Source organism: Tachysurus vachellii, chromosome 4 (assembly GCF_030014155.1).
Source record: "Tachysurus vachellii isolate PV-2020 chromosome 4, HZAU_Pvac_v1, whole genome shotgun sequence".
Classification (NCBI taxonomy): domain Eukaryota; kingdom Metazoa; phylum Chordata; class Actinopteri; order Siluriformes; family Bagridae; genus Tachysurus; species Tachysurus vachellii.
Genome location: NC_083463.1, coordinates 1,791,250 through 1,810,460, shown reverse-complemented (window position 1 = coordinate 1,810,460; position 19,211 = coordinate 1,791,250). Strand labels below are relative to the sequence as shown.

General features: G+C 39.0%; 1 protein-coding gene across 2 annotated transcripts in view; it reads left to right on the top strand.

Moving 5' to 3' along the window:
- The window catches only part of gabrb3 (gamma-aminobutyric acid type A receptor subunit beta3), a 60,095-nt gene that overhangs the window by 12,993 nt on the left and 27,891 nt on the right, over window positions 1-19,211 (top strand). For both annotated transcript variants that reach the window (XM_060867372.1, XM_060867370.1), the window contains exon 4: window positions 16,606-16,826. In XM_060867372.1, the coding sequence (XP_060723355.1) occupies window positions 16,606-16,826 (221 nt within the window). The remainder of the gene's footprint in view (window positions 1-16,605; window positions 16,827-19,211) is intronic.

Here is a 19,211-nt window from a genome sequence, read left to right as displayed (position 1 = left end):
AGCTCAATCGCACTGAGATGATGTGTAGAGACACTCAAGAGGATTTCATCCACCACAGGCTGCAGGATCAATGATAGACCCTGAATGTCTGATACTAAACTTTCCTTTAAAATACATCAGAAGTTTAGTCTCACTCAGGATTGTTTAAATGGAGCACCAATCCTGCCTTCTGATTGGTCCGAAGGTGATTAAGTCTCTTTAACAGCAGCTCTGGCAGTAGATCAGGTCCATGATAATGCACTGAATTTTTATATGTTTTAATTTTACAGAAGGAGAAAAGTCTCCAGTGTCAGTAGTTTATAAAAGTCAGCTGTAGTTTCTCAGTCAATTTAAGGTCTCAGATCAAATAGACATTTTGTTGACAGGACGTCTGTTTACACTGAAAACAGGAACTCATTTCATGTAGCTAGAAATGGATAAAACACCTGACTAATGTGTGTAATGGAAATGATAATGATTATAAAATTGCTCGGGTGAATAAAGAGGAATCGATGTCAGGATAGTAACGGTAACAGCATTTTACTGTAACACACACACACACACACACACACACACACACACACACACGTTTTATTCCTTGTTTAGAACGTTCACTGCTTGTCTTTGATAACATTTCATACTAATTGTATCTGATCCTAGCAGGTAATGTTATATTTTCACTTCACACACCCTTTATTGCAGAATAATTGAGGGTTGCCAGATTTCATTACATCTCAATAGACCTGAAATTAGCAGGACGCTGTAAAAAAGAAGACGTCTTTTCATTTTTTAGCTTTCCAATATCTTTATTATTATCCAGTCCACACTCCTCCTTCCCCCCTCTTCCAAGCCTATATTACTATATTACAGTAAATATTGCAGTGGATTTGTTCCTGTGCATCATAGACACATGTTCATGTTCCCTTTGTTTGTCAGAACTTCAAATCATTTTCTATTACAATGAGATAAAATAAGTTCTTACTTTGTCTGCTACAGTCTGGTGTGCAAACTGTGAGCATGGCAACGCTGCCTGGGATGTTTGTTCTTGATTGGCTGGTGTGAACCAATCACAGGCAGTTATTTAACTCAGACTGTCACTATGACCGTCAGACGTAAAATTGAAGATCAGTAATTACACTGGGTAAAAACTAAAGAGCCAGTGTAGGTGTGTGTGTGTGTGTGTGTGTGTGTGTGTGTGTGTGTGTGTGTATGTGTATGTGTGTGTTTGTGTCTGGTTGACTTTGGCCGAGGCTGTAGAGCATAATGAGAATATCACACACACACACACACACACACACACACACACACACACACAGTTACTATATTTCAGTTTACCCTCATGCATACATGTGGTCTGCATGACAAGAATATCACACACACACACACACACACACACACACACGAGTGATGAGCACATTGGCATGGAGCATGTGCCGAGTAAAAGCCGTTGTCTTAGAAACCAATATCATTTTCAATCAGTGTATCGAAAGTGTTTGTGGCACTTAGGTGAAGAGGAAAGCTGCAGGAAACAGGAAGGATTTATGAAAATTACTGTTTTCTCAGCATGAAGCAATAAAAACCATATCATCAGTCTGGAAAAACCACTCAGAAACACAACGCTGCAGCTCGTGCTCCTCTGTCACTGTCTCACGCAACAGAGGTCAGAAGAGTGACACAAGGCTGAACAAACAACATCACAGTTATGGCTCGGTCTCGTCTCAGTGACATCTCATCTGCATCAACATCTCGTCAGTGTCTCACCAGTGTCTCATCAGTATCTGGGCATCGTCTCACCAGACTATCTTTTCTCTGAAGCGCAATAAAGCAGGTGTGGCGTCTGTTACATCACCCCAGAAAATGCACCACATGGAACCATGAATCATTCCCATGTGTGTTTTCCAGTCTGGAGCAGACTTAGAGAGAGAGATTCATCTTACAGTAAACTCCACACGCTGACAGGAAGCCCATCGGATTAGTTTACAACAGAATTTATATCTATGTTAATTTAAATTCCACATACATTAACAAGCAAGCGTCTAGTTCCTTGCTATGTCTGTGTCAGATGCCTCAATTTCTCCAATCTTGCACAAATGTGGCTCAGCTACAAGTCTAAATAATTTGCTCTTTACCTCTTTGGACCAATCTGATGTCTGACTTTAGTTTGAAGTAATGTCTGTATTTACGTGGTGAAATTCCTCCACTTCCTGTACGCAACTCAGCTCTGTGAAGAAGAGAAACAAAGCTTGGAAGGAAGTAGCAAAGATCGACAGTGAGTGTACAAAGCTAGTACAGTTAGCTAGCTTGGCTAATCAAAGCTGAGATTAAAACTAATAAAGAAGAGAATGGAAAAAAATTTATCTAACAATCGATGGATACACTGATTATTCATTTGTGTTTATATAGCTAGCTTTCATATAGCTAACTGTATATAGCTAACTGGATATAGCTAGCTTTCATATAGCTAACTGTATATAGCTAACTGGATATAGCTAACTGTATATAGCTAGCTTTCATATAGCTAACTGTATATAGCTAACTGTATGTAGCTAACTGTATATAGCTAACTGTATATAGCTAGCTTTCATATAGCTAACTGTATATAGCTAACTTTATATAGCTAACTGTATATAGCTAACTGTATATAGCTAACTTTATATAGCTAACTGTATATAGCTAACTGTATATAGCTAACTTTATATAGCTAACTGTGTATAGCTAACTTTATATAGCTAACTGTATATAGCTAACTTTATATAGCTAACTGTATATAGCTAACTGTATATAGCTAACTTTATATAGCTAACTGTATATAGCTAACTGTATATAGCTAACTTTATATAGCTAACTGTATATAGCTAACTGTATATAGCTAACTTTATATAGCTAACTGTATATAGCTAACTGTATATAGTTAACTGTATATAGCTAACTGTAAATAGCTAACTGTATATAGCTAACTGTATATAGCTAACTGTATATAGTTAACTGTATATAGCTAACTGTATATAGCTAACTGTAAATAGCTAACTGTATATAGCTAACTGTAAATAGCTAACTGTATATAGCTAACTGTATATAGCTAACTGTATATAGCTAACTGTATATAGCTAACTGTATATAGCTAACTTTATATAGCTAACTGTATATAGCTAACTGTATATAGCTAACTGTATATAGCTAACTGTATATAGCTAACTGTATATAGCTAACTGTATATAGCTAACTGTATATAGCTAACTGTATATAGCTAACTGTATATAGCTAACTGTATATAGCTAACTGTATATAGCTAACTGTATATAGCTAACTGTATATAGCTAACTGTATATAGCTAACTGTATATAGCTAACTGTATATAGCTAACTGTATATAGCTAACTGTATATAGCTAACTGTATATAGCTAACTGTATATAGCTAACTGTATATAGCTAACTGTATATAGCTAACTGTATATAGCTAACTGTATATAGCTAACTGTATATAGCTAACTGTATATAGCTAACTTTATATAGCTAACTGTATATAGCTAACTTTATATAGCTAACTTTATATAGCTAACTGTATATAGCTAACTTTATATAGCTAACTGTATATAGCTAACTGTATATAGCTAACTTTATATAGCTAACTGTATATAGCTAACTTTATATAGCTAACTGTATATAGCTAACTTTATATAGCTAACTTTATATAGCTAACTGTATATAGCTAACTGTATATAGCTAACTTTATATAGCTAACTGTATATAGCTAACTTTATATAGCTAACTGTATATAGCTAACTGTATATAGCTAACTTTATATAGCTAACTGTATATAGCTAACTGTATATAGCTAACTTTATATAGCTAACTGTATATAGCTAACTGTATATAGCTAACTGTATGTAGCTAACTGTATATAGCTAACTGTATATAGCTAACTGTATATAGCTAACTTTATATAGCTAACTGTATATAGCTAACTGTATATAGCTAACTGTATATAGCTAACTGTATATAGCTAACTGTATATAGCTAACTGTATATAGCTAACTTTATATAGCTAACTGTATATAGCTAACTTTATATAGCTAACTGTATATAGCTAACTGTATATAGCTAACTTTATATAGCTAACTGTATATAGCTAACTGTATATAGCTAACTGTATATAGCTAACTGTATATAGCTAACTGTATATAGCTAACTTTATATAGCTAACTGTATATAGCTAACTGTATATAGCTAACTGTATATAGTTAACTGTATATAGTTAACTGTATATAGCTAACTGTATATAGCTAACTGTATATAGCTAACTTTATATAGCTAACTGTATATAGCTAACTGTATATAGCTAACTGTATATAGTCATGCCCATAAGCTACACTAATGTTGAAGTTTGAATTTAAGCGTTTTTCTGTACACAAAGCCCCGCCTATAAGGGAAGCTTTAAAACTCAACCCCTTCATGGAAACTGCTGCTAGATGGGAGAGAAAACACACATTTATAATATCAGGCCTTTTTATTATCTCTGAAATTGAATAAAAATGATATATTAAATGTTTTATTAGACCACGTCGTCCTGATCCACGCTGCGTCTGTAGGTCACGCTGAGCCACGGAGCGAGCTGAGTTTATCCTGGAGCAGGAGGTAATGAGCAGCTACTGTAAAGTGGCTTTAAAGCTGCTCGACACCAGCATTTACGCCTGATTGGACAATTAGAGGCCCCGGAGCCGTAGATCCGGCTAAAAATAAGAGAGGAGGAGAGCAAACAAAACAGCTAAATATATTAATAAAGACCGTCTCCATGGCGACACTGTCTCTGGCTACACACCCACATGCAGCACACTGAGCTTTGCTCTCATACCTTGTTTGACTCTTCACACACTCACACACACACACACTCACACACACACACACACACACACACTCACACACACACACACACACACACACTCACACACACACACACACACACTCACACACACACACACACACTCACAAAAACATACTCACACACATACACACATACACACACACACACACACACACACACACACAAAAACACTAATATTGTGATAATAAAACGATTCTGGATTTATTTATTTAGAAAACAAATCTTTTAAACCTAGAACACGAGCAGAGTCGCTAGATAATGTTAGTGACATTTGCATAATTATGCATATTTATAGAGTTCAATGAAATTAACTGTTTAGAGATGTTCCTGTGGCACTTCATTAACACACACACACACACACACACACACACACACACACACACACACACACACACACACACACACACTCACACACACACACACACTCACACACACACACACACACACACACACACACACACACACTCACACACACACACACACACACACACACACTCACACACACACACACACTCACACACACACACACACACACACACACTCACACAAAAGCACTAACTCACACACACACACAAAAACACACACAAAAACACACTAACTCACACACCCACACACTCTCACACAATCTCTTACTCTCACACACACAAACACACTTACACACACACACTCACACACACACACACACACACACACACACTCACACACACACACTCACAAAAACATACTCACACACATACACACACATACACACACACACACACACACACACACACACACACACACACACACACACACACAAAAACACTAATATTGTGATAATAAAACGATTATGGATTTATTTATTTAGAAAACAAATCTTTTAAACCTAGAACACGAGCAGAGTCGCTAGATAATGTTAGTGACATTTGCATAATTATGATTTATAGATATAAATAAAAATAAAAATATTTATAGAGTTCAATGAAATTAACTGTTTAGAGATGTTCCTGTGGCACTTCATTAACACACACACACACACTCACACACACACACACACTCACACACACACACACACTTACACACACACACACACTCACACACACACACACACACACTCACACACACTCTCACACACACACACACTCACACACTCACAAAAACATACTCACACACATACACACACATACACACACACTCACACAAAAACACTAACTCACACACACACACACAAAAACACACACAAAAACACACTAACTCACACACCCACACACTCTCACACAATCTCTTACTCTCACACACACAAACACACTTACACTGACACACAAAAGTACTCACACACACTTACAATCACACACTCAAATACTCACACACACACACTCATTCACACACACACACACTCGTGCACACACAAACACACACACTCACACACTTACTCATTTACACACACTCACACTTGCATACATTCACACACACACAAACACACACTCACTCGCGCACACACACACACACAAACACGCACTTACTCACACTGACACACACTCACTCACACACACATCACTTTTTTGGTGATGCTGAAAACACTTACAGTGTTGTTTAAACGCTATTAATAACCAAATAAATAGAGATGAAGAGTTAAAGTGGAGCTTCGACTCTGAGGCAGGACTCTCACTGGGATGGCGAGGAGCGCCTGGAGATTTCTCTGCCTGTTTACAGCTCTGTGAGCTAAACTGCTGCGTTCGGACGTCTGGAGGAAAAGTGTCAGTCTGCTGAAACAGGGGCATGACTCAGGATCACACACACACACACACACAAACACAAACACACACTGTTCTGGAATTTCTCACTCTCTTGTCTTTTCTGCTATTCTGGTATCCTCAGAGGACACGGTGGCTTTAAGTTGATGTAAATGCTGTTACTCTGGTCTGTGTGTGTGTGTGTGTGTATGTGTGTGTGTGTGTGTGTGTGTGTGTGTATGTGTGTGTGTGTGTCACAGGACCCCTCGTCTCACTAATGACATTGTTATTTCACCCCCAGAGGAGCTCATTTAACAGCTGAGTTTTGCTTTTTTTTATTTTGTGTAGTTCACATTTTCCTCCCTGTTCTTTTTCTCACTTTATTTCTTTTCACTTTTTTGCGTAACACCAAAAGAAAAGAAGCTGTTTTGTATTCAGGGACAGGAGCAGTGGACAGATTGCCGTTTTAAATTCCACATAAGCTTAATGAGGTAAATCACAAAGTTAAATCATTACTCGAACGAATCGTCTAAGCAAAACTAATTAAAGTCTCACAAACATATTTCCCCCAAGTCTAATCTCAACTGACATCAGACCAAACGTTTTGGTCAAAGTGCTGAGAAAAAAGATAAAGCTTTTGCAAAAGAAGTTTATTAGAATTGAACATTTTAAACAAACATTCGTGATGTTTTAGTAATTCTGTTATTAGTTTTGTTTGAGATATTTGTTCGTCACACACCTGATTAATGAGATATTATTTCATCAAAATGAATAAATGAAGAAAAAATGAGATGATTGTTTAACAGAAGGTTCTGGATAAACTTTATAATTGGATGTCAGTACAAAAAATGTCAAATTCAGTTTTGTTTAATGTGCTATAATTTGTTTGTTTATTTGTTTGCTAACTGCTTCTTTGCAGTTATCGCAAGAAAAAAAAATTAGCAACCAAACATGAAGCGCCATTTACTTTTATTGATTTTAAGACTCTGTTCCAATACATTTGCTCAGTTAAAAATCGTGTCCTCAATCATTAAAGTTACCAAATAGTTTGTCTCGTGTTCACTAATGACCTGAAACCCAAACGTTGTCGGTGTGCAGCACAAACCACAGAGCCGCCGGTGTCGTTCCAATACTTTTGGACAGAGGTGAAATTAAACAGACAGTAAAGTATTTGCTTATTTATTACTTAGTATTTTTGCATATTTAAAAAAAAAATGTCTATAGTGATGATCAGAGATCCGTTCACACACAGAATCATGTGAATCATTTTATTTTTAGATTCTTTTAAATAACTGTAACATTCATAATCACGGAATTACATTTTTTTGTAGTCGTAATCCAAAAGTTCCTCAATTTGTTCTTTTACACTTTCATCACAGTTTCGGTACTCAGAAAGAAGCTTTATTTTAAAAAGTTGATGTCATGTTTTCCAAAATATGGTTTCTATTGTAGGACTAAATAATGATGTTCATCTTAGATCAATTTGTTGATAAAAGTTCTTGTTTTTTGATGGTTATGTGTCGTTTATTTGAGATTTATCGTCTGAGCTGCAGATTGGATTTATGACTCAAAGATTGTGCTAAAACAGACATATTCATGTTCACACGCGTGATATTTGAGCAGTGAGATTTTTTTCTTTCCGTCTGTTCAGTAAATCTGCCAAACTCGCCTAGTGGGTGTGAAGATAAGCGGGCGGTCTGGAGCTGGTTGTGTAATCAATTTTTTTTTCCTAATACATGAATTAGTGCATGTGAGAGAGAGAGAGAGAGAGAGAGAGAGAGAGAGAGAGAGAGAGAGAGAAGTAAAGGGAGAAGTAAAGGATAACAGTCGAGTGTTTACTTTCTCATGGATGACAATTTGTTTGTTATTATTTCTAATGTTCATTAAAGGTGTCAATCATCATCATCTCTCATACTTTTTACTTAAATTATCTTCAAGGAATTCATCTTTATTTAACTGAGGGGTGCCAATACTTTTTGTAGGTCAGTGTGCGATATAAAACATCACCATTTGTATTATTTAAAAAAATGTAAAAAGCTAAATCAAAAATTTAAATCATCCAGATACCTAAAAATAGTTTTTTAAATAATATTTGTAAATTTATCATTTACAGCAGATTAGATAATGAAATGTGTTTAGATTTATGAATCTATGACATAAATTACAAAATTATTTATTATACATTATTTTGAGTTTTTCTTTATTTAAATGAGGCCTTTGTTGTGGTCATACAGTGGTGTTAAAGAGCAGATCTGCTTGTGTTAATAGGTCAGAGTTCAGCTTCAGCATGACTGAGGGAGTAACGTGTGTTTAGAGAGCGACATCAGTGACGTGTGTTTACAGAGCGACATCAGTGACGTGTGTTTAGAGAGCGACATCAGTGACGTGTGTTTAGAGAGTGACATCAGTAACGTGTGTTTAGAGAGCGACATCAGTGACGTGTGTTTACAGAGCGACATCAGTGACGTGTGTTTAGAGAGCGACATCAGTGACGTGTGTTTAGAGAGTGACATCAGTAACGTGTGTTTAGAGAGCGACATCAGTGACGTGTGTTTACAGAGCGACATCAGTGACGTGTGTTTAGAGAGCGACATCAGTGACGTGTTTAGAGAGCGACATCAGTGACGTGTGTTTACAGAGCGACATCAGTGACGTGTGTTTAGAGAGCGACATCAGTGACGTGTGTTTAGAGAGCGACATCAGTGACGTGTGTTTAGAGAGTGACATCAGTGACGTGTGTTTAGAGAGCGACATCAGTGACGTGTGTTTACAGAGCGACATCAGTGACGTGTGTTTAGAGAGCGACATCAGTGACGTGTGTTTAGAGAGCGACATCAGTGACGTGTGTTTAGAGAGCGACATCAGTGACGTGTGTTTAGAGAGTGACATCAGTAACGTGTGTTTAGAGAGCGACATCAGTGACCTGTGTTTACAGAGCGACATCAGTGACGTGTGTTTAGAGAGCGACATCAGTGACGTGTGTTTACAGAGCGACATCAGTAACGTGTGTTTACAGAGCGACATCAGTGACGTGTGTTTACAGAGCGACATCAGTGATGTGTGTTTACAGAGCGACATCAGTGACCTGTGTTTACAGAGCGACATCAGTGATGTGTGTTTACAGAGCGACATCAGTGACCTGTGTTTACAGAGCGACATCAGTGACGTGTGTTTACAGAGCGACATCAGTGACCTGTGTTTACAGAGCGACATCAGTGACGTGTGTTTACAGAGCGACATCAGTGACCTGTGTTTACAGAGCGACATCAGTAATATGTGTTTACAGAGCGACATCAGTGATGTGTGTTTACAGAGCAACATCAGTGACCTGTGTTTACAGAGCGACATCAGTGACCTGTGTTTACAGAGCGACATCAGTAATATGTGTTTACAGAGCGACATCAGTAACGTGTGTTTACAGAGCGACATCAGTAACATGTGTTTACAGAGCGACATCAGTGACCCTGTGTTTATAGAACGACATCAATAGCGTGTGTTTACAGAGCAACATCAGTGACGTGTGTTTAGAGAGTGACATCAGTGACGTGTGTTTACAGAGCGACATCAGTGACGTGTGTTTACAGAGCGACATCAGTGACCTGTGTTTACAGAGCGACATCAGTGATGTGTGTTTACAGAGCGACATCAGTGACCTGTGTTTACAGAGCGACATCAGTGACGTGTGTTTACAGAGCGACATCAGTGACCTGTGTTTACAGAGCGACATCAGTGACGTGTGTTTACAGAGCGACATCAGTGACCTGTGTTTACAGAGCGACATCAGTAATATGTGTTTACAGAGCGACATCAGTGACGTGTGTTTAGAGAGTGACATCAGTAACGTGTGTTTAGAGAGCGACATCAGTGACCTGTGTTTACAGAGCGACATCAGTGACGTGTGTTTAGAGAGCGACATCAGAGACGTGTGTTTAGAGAGCGACATCAGTGACGTGTGTTTACAGAGCGACATCAGTGACGTGTGTTTACAGAGCGACATCAGTAACGTGTGTTTACAGAGCGACATCAGTGACGTGTGTTTACAGAGCGACATCAGTGATGTGTGTTTACAGAGCGACATCAGTGACCTGTGTTTACAGAGCGACATCAGTGATGTGTGTTTACAGAGCGACATCAGTGACCTGTGTTTACAGAGCGACATCAGTGACGTGTGTTTACAGAGCGACATCAGTGACCTGTGTTTACAGAGCGACATCAGTGACGTGTGTTTACAGAGCGACATCAGTGACCTGTGTTTACAGAGCGACATCAGTAATATGTGTTTACAGAGCGACATCAGTAACGTGTGTTTACAGAGCGACATCAGTAACATGTGTTTACAGAGCGACATCAGTGACCCTGTGTTTATAGAACGACATCAATAGCGTGTGTTTACAGAGCAACATCAGTGACGTGTGTTTACAGAACGACATCAGTGACGTGTGTTTACAGAGCGACATCAGTGACGTGTGTTTACAGAGCGACATCAGTGACGTGTGTTTACAGAGCGACATCAATAGCGTGTGTTTACAGAGCTACATCAGTGACGTGTGTTTACAGAGCGACATCAATAGCGTGTGTTTACAGAGCGACATCAGTGACGTGTGTTTACAGAGCGACATCAATAGCGTGTGTTTACAGAGCGACATCAGTAACGTGTGTTTACAGAGCGACATCAATAGCGTGTGTTTACAGAGCGACATCAGTGACGTGTGTTTACAGAGCGACATCAATAGCGTGTGTTTACAGAGCGACATCAGTGACGTGTGTTTACAGAGCGACATCAGTGACGTGTGTTTACAGAGCGACATCAATAGCGTGTGTTTACAGAGCGACATCAGTGACGTGTGTTTACAGAGCGACATCAATAGCGTGTGTTTACAGAGCAACATCAGTGGCATGTTCTGAAGAACCATGTTTTTGAGGCAGTGTGAAGCTCTGGGTGATGTTCCTTGGCTCAGTTCATGTGGATGTTACTTTGACACGTAGCACCTACCTAAACACTGCTGAAGTGTAAGTTCATGTCAGCAGTGTTACCTAAAGGCAATGTCCACTTCCAGCAGGATAATTATATCAGACACACTGTGAAACTGTCCAGGAACCGTTTGAGGAACATGATAAAGAGCTCGTGGTGTTACCTACAAATTCAACAGAACCCACGGGAACTTTCACGGTGGAAGCAATAAAAAAATCAATAACAAGCAATGTTTACTTCTAGTGCAAAAATATGTACACCCTTTGAACAAAAAGATAAAGACAAACACTCAAGGAACTTTTTTTTGTTTTCCGTGAACATCGTAGGGGGTGTACAAACTTTTAGCTTTACTTTTAGATCTCTTCACACTTTTTTCTGTTCTCAGTCCCAATGAGGAGCGATGAAGAGTGATTAGAGACTGAATGCTGACTCTGAACATTTGGAAAATCCAATCAGCCCACAGTGGGTCGGAATTGTCGTATTGGAATTGTGTCTGTGTGAATTTTACAGATTGAGAGGATCAGTATGCAGCATGGAGAAGTGTACACACTGTAGCTAATGTGTAGGGGAATGTGTGTGTGTGTGTGTGTGTGAGTGTGTGTGAGTGTGTGAGTGATACATAGCTCTACACTTTCCCTTTAAGGGTATAATGAAGGCCTGACGTGTCGTCTGTTACATCTGGAGCAAATCTGTTCACTTAATAAGGTTTAGTCTGACATGGTGTAGGAACATGTGTACGAGTGGAGTCAGGTCATCTCGTCTGATTTACAGTCACTTCATCTCGCTGCATACAGGAAAGCCGTGGTATAGCGTAAGACATTTCTGACGTATTGTGACGGGTTTTATGAGAATGAATTTTCAGACCAGTCCTATAGTGTGTGGTCCACAGTTTCTCCAGTTCCTCAAGCACAACTGCAGCTAGCTCCTGCCAAACGTGAATGAAATTGAGCTTTGAAGAAAGTTGCAGAGATCATCTGTCTCTCTGAAGAGTGTACGTACAGTTGCTAGTGAAGTTAGCTTGCTTTGCTAAGCTAATCTGAGAATAGCACTAGCTTCCCCTGCTAAAAAACCAGCATTGCTGGTCCAGCATAAGGTATGTTCTGCATGCTGGGACCAGCTTGGGATGGTGGTGTGCTGGTCCAGCATTAGGTGCTGGTTGCTGGTGTGCTGGCCGACCAGCCTGGGATGCTGGTGTGCTGGTCAACATATGTTGTCTTTTGGATGCTAGTATAATCCCAGCAAGACCACAAAAAAACCCATTTGTTACACATCACATTTCTTAGTGCATATTCATAGTTAAATAAAGACCAAGACAATTTTCTTGAGAATTGTAATTCACTTTTTAATAAAGAAAAACATTCTTTATATACATACACACATATACATAAATATATATATATAAGTTTGTTTAAAATATTTACACATTTATGACATTTGCCATCACACTGTAATATACACACGTGCACAAATAACGTTACACATTATAACCTTTACAACACACATTTTTGGTCTTAGCTTCCACTCTCTCTTTTAGCGAGTAACAAGTAGTATGTGGTGTCGATGACCATGTGTTTTTAAGAGGTGCCACCCGGAGGAGTCGTTTGCCTTTAGACTCCTGCTCTATGTCTTCTTTATTCTCTGAAAAATTATAGAAACAAAATAAGAAACAAAACTATATATCACTCATTTGTTTATATTGTGCAGTGAACGAGTTACGATAAAACAGCTACTGCTTAAGTTACATACCTTTAAGCATCAGTATTTGTGCCCTGAAGAAGTCTTGCTTCCATCGTACCCAATAAACCTGAGTTTGGTCAAACATGTCGTAGTTAATGTCCTTAATATCACTAGTTGTAACAAATGCCGTACAGCCGTCATCCAGGTACCTCAAGTATGGCAACATTCTGATTCCCAGTGATCAGCAGATTCGTCGTGTAGAAGAGGAAGCTTTTTATTTACCCCAAAACAAAATCCTAATTACGGTGAAAAACATGATGATCTGGAACACGTGCACTTCTACTAATATCGATAAACACTGTAAGGTATATAATGTAGTCGAAAACATTGTGAAATTTATTTTAGGAAAGTGCAGGAACTACATTTACCTTCGTGAACATAGTTGCTTTAAAGGTTGCATAGCAACGCTGATGCTGGGTAATATCTCTTCACATTACAGCTTTACTAATAAAACAGACAAACAACTTAACTACTTCTTAATTGAGACAAATGGATTATATATATATATATTTCTTTCAAAAACCATCATTCTGTATGATTTATATGCTGCTTCCCTCATGGAGTCGGGAAGTCAACATTTGTTGGTATTACTATATATAATTTGTGGAGACACTTTAATCCATAACGAACGATTTTTAAATGTTTTTATTTTTTGTTATTCAAAACTTTTTGAGCTTTGTTATTTCAGTTCAAAAGAAATAACACACTTATAATTAAATATATTCCAATATATTGTGTTTTAATCTTACATTAATGTGTTACATAGAAACATACACAAGCAAAAATAAAGGTTGTTCCCATAAAGCTCATTCCAGCAAGATCATACTGGTTAACCAGCTACACCAGCGCCGTTTTGCTTGATAATATCATGACTATGCTGGTCATCCAGCTATACCAGCACTATACCAGCACTGACCAGCATTATACCAGCACTATACCAGTAAAAACCAGCCTGGACCAGCATGGAATTGATGCTGGTTTATGCTGGATTTTTCAGCAGGGTCTGCATGTGCAGTTTCACCATAGTGCATTGTGGAGAGAATGATGATAGAACATCTGCTTAAGCTGCAGCTCGTCAAGAACCTACTAGTGACTCTACTAGTGATCAGGAACCAGCTGATCACAAGTAGAGCCAGGCAGCAGAACATGAACGTCAAGTCATCAGTCGTACTCTGTGAAGCCAGAAAATAGAGCGATAGCATCCACAGCGCAGTCAGGAGGTGATTTGATGATGTCATCTGAGACGTTAGGAGGTGAAGCAGTGACATGCTCCTCACCAGTTCCAGGAAACAAAGTAACAAGATACCAGGTTAGATGGTTGAGCCATGATGTTATCCACATAGTTAGGAAATGGATCAGCCTTAGACTTTAAAATGCCTGAAGTGGCCAAGGGTTTGAGTTTTGGCTTAAAAGGACCTGAGAAGAACACCTGTCTCAGGAGGCTGGAAAACTTTGCCATGATGTCCAGGCTTGGATGACTGTAGCCGACCAGGTTCTCAGCCCAGTGAAGTTCTCGGCTGATAACATGAACTTCACCCTCTTTCTCCTCTGGCTTATGGTCTGCCGAGTGCTTCCTCCAGTATAGATCACGTTAAAAGATATTTCATCCATCTGGTGAAAACATGATGCCATCCTCATCACTCAGTGTAACCCAGGGAACCGAGAGCAGGAAATGGACCGAGCACTGAAAGCTGATTGGCTGCATCTGTCCTGAGAGAATCAGCTGGAACGATTGACGAGATGTTTCTAAGATCAGCATCAAGGGTTTTTATTTGTTTGCTCATTTTTTTGCAAATCCAGCAATCATCATAAACTTCTACAGTGACCAGGAACTAGAGAAAACACTGCAAACTGAGATGTAAACACACACATACACATGGACGAGACTTTAGACTGAAGCTCTGAAGCTCGAGGGTTCAGACAAACTGATCAAGAACAAATACAAAACAAACGACAACAAACAAGACACAGCAGAATGATGAAGCGAGGGTGAGACAGTGCTGGAGACAAGACAAGCACCAAAACCAAACACACTGATGTATTTATTTATTTCTTATTTCCCAAATCTCTCTCTCTCTCTCTCTCTCTCTCTCTCTCTTTAAATCACCCTGACAACGGGGAAATCTATTTCTAGAAACCATGGCTTGCAGATTTTCAGCTCTGACCCTGCAACTCTCTATCCTTTGGGGAGACAGAGAGAAAAACAATTTTGTGTGTATATGTGTGTGTTTGTGTGTGTGTGTGTGTGTGTGTGTGTGATATGTGTTGGGGAAATCCAGAGGGTTTCACAGTCATTTCAGTCCAGTGGTTTTCATGTTCATGCAGCCTGCATTTCCTTTCTGAAGCATGACATCATGCATAATGTCTATTTTTAGATATATGGTTGAATTAGGAAGTGTTCAATTGCTCTCTCTCTCTCTCTCTCTCTCTCTCTCTCTCTCTCTCTCTCTCTCTCTCTCTTTCTCTCTCTCTCTCTCTCTCTCGCTCTCTCTCTCTCTCTCTCTCTCTCTCTCTCTCTCTCTCTCTCTCTCTCTCTCTATTAAGGCTTACTCCAGTATGCATCAGTCTGTCATGACTCACGTTATAAGGTTAAACGTTATGAATCTTCTGTTAAAATGTCATTAAGTGACGTAGCATTCCATTTGAGGTTGGTCAGTAAAACAAAACAACATGTCCTGAACTCGCCGCTGGTGTTTATAACGCTGAACGCACTGTGACATGGTTATGACTGTTCATAGAACTTTACAATCAACTCTAAAATAAACAGCCAGTTTAATTTAGAGTTGATTTTAAAGTTCTATGAAGTTGACATAACATGTGAATCATCTGAATGTTGACATAGTTGTTATAACACCTCTTAAAATGTTATGATGTGATATTGGCATTCCATGTGTGGATGGTTAGAAAAAGCGTCTTCCAAATATCTCACAAGTGTTGTAACTGTCATTAGATTGTAATTACAGGTTTATGTATGCCTGGTGGCTTATAATGCTTATAGGAGCGTTATGAACAGCATTAGGAGAACACGATGCTTAAATCTTGTTTTAAATTAAAATAAATTTGGTTTTGATATGTCATGTCACTTCATTATTGTCACTACAAAGTCAGTTGTTATGACACGATAATATAAGTGTTATAACTGCTCTAATAATTCAATAACACCTGTGACATGACACAACTGAAGCCACTCGGTATCAACATGGACAAAAACAGACGATCTGACAGTCGATGATGTTGAATGTTATAAATGTTGCTGAAAGTGTTATGAATGACCTATGAAGCTGTCATGTAGCCTTATGAACTCTGGGTGTGTGTTTTGTCAGGACTTCACGCTGACCATGTATTTCCAGCAGTACTGGAGGGATAAGCGCTTAGCGTACTCTGGGATTCCTCTAAACCTGACTCTGGATAACAGAGTGGCTGATCAGCTCTGGGTTCCTGACACCTACTTCCTGAACGATAAGAAGTCCTTCGTCCACGGCGTGACAGTGAAGAACCGCATGATCCGCCTTCACCCGGACGGAACCGTCCTGTACGGTCTGAGGTCAGCGCTCACTCCCTCCATCTCACTCCCTCCCTCTCTCTTGCTCTCTTCCTCTTCTCACTTCATTCTTACTTTAATACTTTGTATGATCTTGTTTTCTTCAAATCCACATTCTTGTTAGAATAGAATTTTCCACCATGTCAGAATATCTGGGGTTCTTTACGGTGAGGTTCGAAAAGCAGATCTCTGAAATCACAGATTCCTTTTTTATGTCTTTGCGCCTTTTCACTCACGTCATTTCACGTGTTAAAACAGTGGACAAAATGAGCTTACTTAATAAAAGCTTCCAGAGAAGGAGATTTTAAACACACGTGCTGACTGTACGTGTCGTCTCACACCGGTCAGTGCACTGGGCTGTTAAATTACACCAGCACTAATGTGTGCCCTTATCTCATTACAGCTCTTTAGTGTTATCAGGCTTCTGGAACATTCCTCCACTCACACTGAGAGATGTAAGAGACTGGGTGTGTCTCCTGTCTCACTCCACTCAGCTCTTTATCTTCTGCTTCAGCTCTTAGCCTCTTAATGTACACACACGTTATAGTGTATAGGCTGTAGTAATGCACCGCCTTCCTCTGTGGAGCTGCGTCACATCACAGCATCCTGTCTGAAGGCGTACAGCCGGTTCACAGAGAGGCACGCGGTCCTGATGGGATTTAAATCATACCACTCGCAGCCAGGAAGCTTCTCATCCTTACTCCTGTAACACACGTGTGTGAGGCAGCAGGGCATCAGACTCAGTGTGTGATCTTCAACACGTGGAAAGAGAAAACCTCTGAACTGGATCGTTTTATTCACATTTAATCATCACGTCCTCAATAAGAAGTCGTAATAAATGCATTCTCTGTGTGTGACTCAGTGTGATTAGGCTTGAACTTTATAATCTGGACTTTTTACTTACAACAGTTTTCTCAGACTTGCTCATTAGGGATGAATAGAAAATTCAATTTAAATCATTTTTATTCTGAAATTTACCTCATATTATATTTACCTCAAATTTACATTCCTCAAAAGCTACTTTGGGACGTTCTCTGTTGTTAAAAGCAGATTACAGACATTAAAATAAAAATTAAAACAGACATTAAAATAAAAATTAAAACACACATTAAAATAAAAATTAAAACACACATTAAAATAAAAATGAAAGAACAAAGTCACCTGAACACAGGTACACTCTAATCATACGAAACATTTTTTTGTTTAAATTGAATAAAATGGAATTAGCTGTAAAGTTATAGCGTATCAATGTAAATTTTATCGATATTTACATGCCGCCGTTAAACAATGATGATAAAAGGAAGTCGGAGAAGTCGTGGCCTAATGGTTAGAGAGTTTGACTCCTAACCCTAAGGTTGTGGGTTCGAGTCTCGGGCCGGCAATACCACGACTGAGGTGCCCTTGAGCAAGGCACCGAACCCCCCAACTGCTCCCTGGGCGCCGCAGCATAAATGGCTGCCCACTGCTCCGGGTGTGTGTTCACGGTGTGTGTGTGTTCACTGCTGTGTGTGTGTGTGTGTGTGTGTGCACTTTGGATGGGTTAAATGCAGAGAACGAATTCAGAGTATGGGTCACTGTACTTAGCCGTATGTCACGTCACTGTCACACTAAAAAAGAAAGAAATCGAGATGAGTTCATTTTAATGTGAATCAACATCCAAAGAAATGCAAATAAAATCAAATAGAAATGTTATAGAAGAAATACAAATACAGTAACCTGGTAGCATAAGTTTGCTCACCCTTTTATACTGTGTTCAGAACAAACCCATCAGGTAGAACAGTTACTCCTTAACGATTGTTTAAGCTGCTATCGGTTTCTGATGATCTCTAAATACAGAGCGGCGTCTCGTCCTGCTTGTGCTCCACAAAGTAACTGTGTGCATTCGTCACACATCAGGGTTATTAAAGTAGTTTAAAGCACAAAAAAATGTAAATAATCTAAACCGTGCAACAAAAAGAGTCAACAGACAGCTTATAAGGACAAGACCAGCATCTCCACGGTGAAGCACAGTGGTGGCAGCATGAAGCTCTTCAGTGGGACTGGAGCTATGAGATGTGCAGGAGTGTGTTATTCCTCTTACAATACAATAACAACGTACTGAGGAACATGGTCAGCTTTGTAATGTACATATGTGTATAATGAACACATATGTGATCATTATATTTCTGAGGACCGGACACACGACTGAAAACAAACTCGTTGTAAGTAAAATGAAGGAAAAATGATGTGAATAATAGGAGCTAATACTGTAGGACACATTATTGTTAATTAATACAAATTCCTGCAGCTGTGGTCTGAGAAGAATAAAAGTCATGTTCATTTATTCTCTCTCTCACTCATCTTCTACCGCTTATCCGAACTACCTCAGGTCACGGGGAACCTGTGCCT